Here is an 8,304-nt window from a genome sequence, read left to right as displayed (position 1 = left end):
GCTTTTCGTTTGTTTGGCGATCTTCTGTAACAGAGAGATTATATGTATGAACTCGGGTTATTGGGGAATCAAGATTGGTTATTATAGAGATGAAAAAGATAAGATTTTTAGACAAGTTGGAGTAAGATTGATGAATTTGATGGTGTTCAAGTTCCAAACTTTGACTACTTAAAAGAGAGAATTTGAAGTAAGAAATCCTTTTTAAACTGGTTTTTGTAATCTTGTGTTCAGATGTTATCTCACTGTTGCTTCTTTATACAACTCACCAACTCATATTAATGCACATATCCCCACGTAACCAACGAGTCCACCAACATTCTTCTACATTTGACTACGGGCCACAGATTAATTATATTAACCTGAAAAAATTAACCCCCAAAAAACTTAATATATTAGTAAACCCGTGTCTTGGAGAGAACGTCACGGCTTTGATATTGGCTTATACACCGTGGAGAAATCTTAACGTAAGATAGACTAAGTTTCGATCTATTTTAGCAGTCGAAGTTCTAAGAACGAGAAAACTTGAATCCCTAGAAATGCATAACACTGAATGGTTACTATGGTGACACGGAGAGGGTTCTCCTGATTTTTGTTAATTGCTTATACACTTGTGTCTATTTTACATAAGTTTGTTGTTGTGACTCGATAGAGGTTGGTTTCCGAGCACATTCCTATTACCATCGTTAATATGGGCATATGTAAAACAATGCATAAAAGAACCATAATAACTGTTTAGCAAAAAAATAAATAAATAGACAATCATAATAATTAAACCATGGATTTGCTCCGATTATTTTTATTTAGGCCGTTTTATTTTTGATTTCATTCGAATCAGGTATTAATTAGCAACTCGATTTCTAGGTGAGCCAAGAAATTAAACTTATTTTATCTCGTCCCAAAGTTTTAAGTTTTTATTTATATATTTTTATGTTCAGTAGGTATTATAGGTCTGCAGATTAATACAGTTTATTTGCCTAACACATTGTGTGACATTGAGCATCACATATTAGAGTTTTGCATACCTGCGCCCAGCTAAATTTTCATGTGTTTTATCAAATAGTTTTTTCTTAAATCGACCACGGTGAAGCGTCCAGACCAAAACTCAAGTCCAAGTGACTAAATGGCCCATACGTGGCTTATACGAAGTATTTGCACACTTTGAAATGTAACAAATTTACGTCATTCGTCGTAGATAGAGTCGAGACCACTACATTACATTTGTTAGATATACATGAAAATGAAAGTTAATTGTAATTGATTTTACGTGTTAGTATATTAGCTTTGAATAATGCAATTAACCTAGACGATGGAATTGGTGTCAGTTCAGTGTCGTGTATCATAACATGCAATCAAATGTCGAAACATATTCAAGAATAAAGACAAGCCGGTTAAATCCAAGTTTAGACAAGTCTACTATACAATGTATTATTGATCATCAATAATTATGTATCCACAATAGTCTTGGATAGTATGGGAAAACTATTAAAAAAATGTAAAGCGTTAAAGTTCTTTTTTTGGGTAAATAATAGCGCTATAGTTCATTTCAAAGAAGGCATAACAATCTAAAGGAAAAGAGTCCACGAAAGAAAGAGCGAAAACGAAAATCCACGAAAATAGCTCGTGCGATGTTCCCTTAAGTCTTTAACCCGTCTTAATAAGTGTCTTATACTATTTTTTTAGGGCAAGTGTCTTTTATTTTTTATTTTTTTTTTTAAATAAGTTTTTCCATATCGAATATATCCATACTAGCTAGCCGGCCCGGCCGCCATTCAAAGTTTAATAAAATAAAAATTATTGACGTCGAATAAATATTCATTATTAGAGTTGTTTTTGTTAAGCTTACCTGTTTATGAAATCTATTTATACATTTAAACGTAATTAATAAAATATTTACGTATGAAACATTAGAACCTTTTCTACAGAAAACAAAAAAAAAAACATTAGAGATGGTATTTGTTCAAAAAAATTTAAAACAGTAGAGATGGTAGACACTAGACAGATGGAAAGTGAGAATTATAAAGGAAACTTTGGTGGGCCCATTCACTCCACTCCCAATTACGTTCATTTATCCAATAACAAATTGCCATGTCATATACATAAACGGTAAATTAGTAGATTTATACAGATATTTCAGAAATAAGAAGAGATGCACACGTGTCTGACAACAGAGGCTGTTTTGGCAACCTTCTGTCGGTCCAAGTCAAAGAGGTCGAATTGACTTTTTCTGGCCATTATATATTTTTAGACGAGGGTATAAATTTTCATAGATTATCATTAAAGAAAACTGTGTTTATTGTATATGTGTATCACTATCTGGTAGACAAGAATCACCTATCAAATAAAGCAACAAATCCAAGAGATTCACATTTCCTTCGTTTTAATGAGTTTCGGATTTGTGGTTTCTTCTACTATTAGTTATAATCTGTAAATTTAATTTTATGAACAAGCGGTATGGTTTTAAGATAAGTTAAACCTAAGGTATTATAAACGACATTAAGATAGTCGACTGTTTAATTTAAGAAGCACATTGTCTTAAGAATTCAACGGGTTGTGGCACTTGCATAGAAAAGAAATTAGGCTTTCCAAACGTGTTTTTTTGGATTATTTATCATATATGTTGAGATTTTAAATAAACAAAACAAATTATGAGTCTAACATTGATATATTGATTGAACACTTGGTCAAGTGCTTAAACGAAGTTATCTCGTGATCTTATCTACTTAATACATAAATATCAGGTCGTCTGTAGTTCAACAAAATTAAAGTGCCTTTCTAAGATAATAGATTTAAGACTCTCGTTTTGTTTAGGACCGAAATAATGTTTCTATTTTGATTTGACATATATTTAGATCTAGTGGTCCTGGTCATATTCATACCATATACTGGTTACAGAGTTTAATTTTGGAATCAACTCTAAATACATATTTGATAATGTCTTTGTTTGCGATATATTTATGTATGAAAATCATCCCAACTATATATAGATCAGTCGAAGAAATCTTTCTACTTGCTTACAAGATATGTAAATAAATAAAATATATTTGATCGTTGAAGTCCAATAGAAGTGCATGTTACCGAATGAATTGACATCATTGGATTAGCAAACATTTTCTTGGTCTCCATGAAACTTTGTCTTTTAACTTCAACTTGCTCTCCCACCTTCTTTCTTGTATCTCCTTTTTTTCCCTCCTTACTATCCTTTAATTAAATAAGCCATTTGATAAAGTTTACTTAGCAGTATCTTTAGTAGCGAAATATAGAATTACTAAAGATAAAGTTAAACATTAATACGAATGTTTGTAGCGATATAACACTGCCACGCACACAGAATTGATTAAAAATGTTCTTAATTAAGAGTAAGTGCCTAAGTGGGGGCATTGGGACAAGAATTAGGATCAGGGACCACTCAGAACAGTGATTAGTATGTGGTTTATATAGCTAATACGTTCCCTAAACTCTTGTAAAATGTGATTTAACACAGAATCTAGGGAGTTCTTAAGATGCCTTTGTGGTTTTCAAACAGTACACATGTTAGGCATCTAAATTCAATTATTTTGCTATAGTTTAGAAAGACTTCGAAATATTTCCATTTTTTTTGGGGAAGATTATGTATATTTTATACATAATGAAATTTATTCTGTTGTTAAAGGATGTTCTCAATCGTCACGCAATTCGTCAGCATGCGACTAATGGTTTGTTAAGTACCAACAAACGGGGTGGGCGCGGAGCGGATATCCTAGATTTTGGGATATCCGTAATCCGCTCCGCTCCGTCTGGATAATCACTTTTCCGATCGTATCCGCTTTGTAATTATCCGGATATCCGTTTTCCGGATATCCGCCAAAAATCTGAATATTTGCCGGATATCCGATTCGCCCCATAAAAATATTTAAATAATAATATATTTAAAATAAAAATTTAAAAAATTCAAAATTTAGCTAAAAATGATAATATTTTCTTAAAAAAATATTTTTTTTCTGAACTTATTAAGTTTTAATATTTATAATAATAAAATTTATAAACAAAAACTCACAAAAATTACATATATATATAATAATTATACACTTTATATGAATTATTATCTATTTTTATATATAGATATATTTATACCGGAGCAGAGCGGATATCCGTCTTAATATTTTTTAGTATTTGTGATTTGCTCTGTTTTTAACGGATATTGAATTTTACTATTTGCTTTGCTCCATAAAATTACGGATATCCGAATTTTTCGGATCGAATCGAGACGAATAACGGATCGAATCAAATATAACAGATATTTTGCCCAGCCCTACCAACAAGATATAATGAATTAAAAAAATTTAAATCAAGAGAGTATATAAAATCTTAACTGGACCATTTTGGTATTATATGATTTACGCATTTATTAGTATGAGAAGTTTAATCTGGGTTTCAATGTAGTCAGATTTAGATACCATAGGTTTTATGTTTGCAGGTTTTAAAAATATACTAAAATTGGATTATCAGTCGCCTCAATTTGATGCTACATATTTTCAGTTTTCCTTGGTCTATTAATTCGTGGTTTTGATTACAGTTTGTTCGAATTGAAGAGGAAAAAAACTTTTAAGTTTGGTTTTTGAGTTAATTTTCTCTCATTGTTTCAGTTCAACGCATATTATCGGTTTAACCGGATTGGACACTAAATTTCCCCAGCATGGAAAACGAACTGGTAATGGATTGGTCCAAATCCTACTCGTCACTCTAGTCGTCAATTACAGAAAATTGGTTTAATTTACTTATTAAAAGTGATGGAAAGAGAGAAAGTTCTCGAGATCACAAATTCACAAGAAACGAAGAAAGAAGAAAGGAGAAGCACGTGAGCATTGTTAGCGACGAGGCCTTTATGTGTTTTGTTAACGTTTCCGTCACTTACTAAGGATTTCCATTTCGGGACTAAAGTCTTCTATTTTCGGAAAGTTTTCTCTCTTCCCTTTCTACGCTACTTTTTTTTGTTAATTATTTATTTACTCTTTACAAATTATATCAGAATGACCATAAATAACTAATAGGCCTTTGCTCATCTTCTCCACTTACTTGGGCTAGGCCTGAGTTGCAGAACAAAAGTAATAGAGATGTATTGTTTGCACAAAGCTTTGGCTGATGTCCTTATGATTGGAATTTTGGTGATATAATAGCTCTCGTCCCAAAATATGTTGATACAACTAAGGATAAATTCCCTTGCCTAGTCTAAATAATTTGCTTATGGCAAAAGTTAAAAAGTTCAATCCAAATTATAACCAATCAACCAACAGTTACAAGATTACAATCCAAAGCTGAAGTAATGAAACATACATGAGTTTGAAGAACCTGTATCGGTTTTTCTTATAGTTCATCATGTTGAGAAGCAATGTCACCTGACATTACAATGAATTTGGCTGGTCAATGATCATAACCAAGTAATACTGAGTGAAATAACGAGGAAGAGTTTAAGAAGCAAGAGTGAGGAAGAAACTAAACCTGAAACTACATCCTCGAAAAAAAACTTGATCTCTCGCTCAGCTGATGATCTTGAATCTGAGCCGTGCACACAGTTTCTTTGCAGGTCCGTACCACATAATGCTCTGATGCTACAAGAACAAGGATACATATATGATGGTAGAGTAACCCAATGATTCATAAAGAAGACAAAAGAATGATTTCTAAATGATACAGCTAACGACTATCCCCAACTTAGCCTCACATCGTGTATGCAAAGTCTACCAACAAACAAAGAGAATAATAAACTCACAAAGCATCGACAGGCAGCAAAAAAGGAAGTCTTTGGGAGCAAATCAAACCTGTGAGGGTGAGATATCTTAGCCTTTTGCGCATCAGTTGGGCCGATCAAACCACGCCAATCAGAAACAGCGTTCGTCTTCTCCAGTATCATCACCAACACCGGACCACTAATTTCAAAGACATATTAGCAAAAGCAGACAAAGGCAAAGAAAAGTTATGTGGGTTATCACCAAAAACTTACCCACCTTGTCATATATGTAACAAGATCAGGAAAAAAGCTCCTTGACGAGTGCTCGTCGTAAAACGCAGACGCAGTCTCCTTGTCCAGCTGAGTAAGCATCTCCTTGGCGATATCGAAACTGGCCTCGACAATGATCCTTTTGATTTCTTCAGTGTAGTTACCAGAGACTCCATCTGGTTTTATCATAGCCAATGTTCTCTCTTTACCATTTCCTCCATTTCCTCCATTACCTAAACACCTAACAGTTTTCATCACATCAAATCGGAAATAACATCGATCGAGGGAAGTTCAAACAATGAAATTTGGAAGTTAAACAGCCACGAGATTCATCCGGCGGGGTTGAGATTTAGAGCAAGAGAGCTTCGAATTGGATTGAAACCCAACTCGCAGATCCATTCCAATTGAGTTTAGAGAAAAACCGATAAGCTACGATTAATCATACAAATGACAATTAGCAATAGAAACCCAAGCCTTTCTAGCTCACCTGACTGGCGGCGATAAGGAGACAGAAACGAGAAGGAGGAGGAACAGTAGTTGATCTGAGAATCCAGACATAAGCTTGATAGGAGAACAGAAACGCGGCGGTTACAGTCGGGCGAGTTTTGGCGATGACGGTCCAGTTTTCTCCTCCTGTCGGAAAACTTAGAAACGCGCGTTTGGATACTCAAACCACGATTCGAACTATCTTCCCTAAAAGGGCTAAAATCCGTTTACGTTTCTCAATTTGGGCCAATTAACGTACTTAAATTTAGGCCCATCATCATTTTTAAATTTAAACAACGAACTGTAATAGCATGCATTTGTTGCTTGTGTTTGCCTCAAATTAAAGACATCGATAAATATCAGCTGACGGATTGCATTAAGTATCCAATTAGACCTGATAGTTTGTTTACATTGGTTTTAAGCTATTTTGCAGGATGTTTCCTACTTGTAATTTCTGCGATTGTCGATCCAAAAACCAATGTCCCTTTTTATTGTTTAATAACTTAATTTGTACGTAACTTTTTTATTGTTGTTGTTGTAAGCCATTTTTGATACTCTAAGCGTTGATTGGTATTTGAGATTTCATGAATGTCTGTGCTGATTTTAATGGAAGTTAGTATTTAAGTGATGAGAGGTTTGTATTGGAAGAAAATTAAGTTGAAAGCAAGCCATGTGTAGGTGAGAAGGGCAAATGCAACATCCTTTAGAAACGTCTTTCTTCCAATTTGCGATAAGATTCCACAATGAAACAGAATGTATTATTCATATCAGTGAAACCTAAACGTTTCTTTTACATTAACATGAATAACAAACGCATAAGCCATCGATGCAATTGAAGTTCAACATCCCTTTCTTAAACAAACAGTAGGGAAAGCATTCATCTAGGGTCTTACAGTGTTTACTAAGTATGGAATTAGTGTTGTAAGTATTAACGTACTTAGATTCCATCAAACGTCTCACTTAATCCACCTTCTTAATCATATCTACCTGCATAATACCTGCAAAATGATTTTAATAAGAAATTAAAGAATAATACTACATGAAAGAAATTTAAACTTAGATTCAGTATAGTAGAATGTATTATTTATATCAGTGAAACCTAAACGTTTTTTCTTGTTTTTGTTTTACATTATGATTGACAAACGCATAAGCCATCGACGCAATTGAAGTTCAACATCCCTTTCTTAAAAACACAGTAGGGAAGACATTTAATTAGGGTCTTACAGTGTTCACTAATTATGGAATTAGTGTTGTAAGTATTAACGTCCTTAGATTCCATCAAACGTCTCACTGATTCCACCTTCCTAATCATATCTCCCTGCATAATACCTGCAAAATGATTTTAATAAGAAATTAAAGTACTACATGAAAGAAATTTAAACCTAGATTCAGTATAGTAGAAACTAAGACTCACATGAGTTGGAAAGAAGCACAACCACTGTAAACAACACAACAGACTTCATGATTCTCATTTTCTTTCTTCAAGTTATCTTACTTTTATGCAGATCTCTTTTTCCGATATATCTTGTATAGATGAAGGGAGGCATGCTTGAGATAAACATCGAATATATATACACAAACTTTTGTTTGAAAAAACTCCTCAATTTTATTTTACCAAAAACAAAAGAATCATGTCCTAATTAAGAAATTGAATTACGATTGTTTCATAAATTAATAACTTTGAATGTGGATTTAGCTTTGACTCCTTAGAGCAGTTTGTTCATTTTTCCTTAAAGATTCTGTCACAGAGAAAATTTTATTCTTTTCATTCTTCAAAAATATATTCCAAAAATATTCTATATATGTTTCCTTATTACTTTTTTTCTAGATATAAAACAAAACAT

The 8,304-nt window shown here is 33.1% G+C and overlaps 1 protein-coding gene across 3 annotated transcripts; it reads right to left on the bottom strand.

Annotated features, from left to right (window-relative positions):
- Positions 1-5,143: 5,143 nt before the first annotated feature.
- On the bottom strand, positions 5,144-6,650 carry LOC18993153 (probable nucleoside diphosphate kinase 5). Of its 3 annotated transcripts, none has more exons than XM_006416644.2 (5): positions 6,462-6,650; positions 5,982-6,215; positions 5,796-5,903; positions 5,476-5,585; positions 5,144-5,372 (listed from the first exon to the last, which is right to left on the bottom strand). In XM_006416644.2, exons 1-5 carry the CDS (start codon positions 6,530-6,532, stop codon positions 5,341-5,343), a joined length of 555 nt encoding a protein of 184 aa, XP_006416707.1. In that variant the 5' UTR covers positions 6,533-6,650; the 3' UTR covers positions 5,144-5,340. The 3 variants fall into 3 exon arrangements, with proteins under 3 accessions (XP_006416707.1, XP_024008740.1, XP_006416706.1); XM_024152972.1 differs by having other exon boundaries at positions 5,982-6,198; positions 6,462-6,633; XM_006416643.2 differs by having other exon boundaries at positions 5,982-6,207; positions 6,462-6,596.
- Positions 6,651-8,304: the final 1,654 nt, after the last annotated feature.

This window comes from Eutrema salsugineum, unplaced genomic scaffold (assembly GCF_000478725.1).
Source record: "Eutrema salsugineum unplaced genomic scaffold, Eutsalg1_0 scaffold_5, whole genome shotgun sequence".
In the NCBI taxonomy this organism is placed as follows: domain Eukaryota; kingdom Viridiplantae; phylum Streptophyta; class Magnoliopsida; order Brassicales; family Brassicaceae; genus Eutrema; species Eutrema salsugineum.
This window is presented reverse-complemented; position numbering and strand designations above follow the sequence as displayed.

Coding starts and splice junctions, on each gene's coding strand:
- LOC18993153 (XM_006416644.2), bottom strand. CDS start 6,532: ATGTCTGGATTCTCAGATCAACTACTGTTCCTCCTCCTTCTCGTTTCT. Junction 6,216..6,461: donor TCCTTATCGCCGCCAGTCAG/GTGAGCTAGAAA, acceptor GAAAACTGTTAG/GTGTTTAGGTAATGGAGGAA. Junction 5,586..5,795: donor AAGATATCTCACCCTCACAG/GTTTGATTTGCT, acceptor TTGTTCTTGTAG/CATCAGAGCATTATGTGGTA.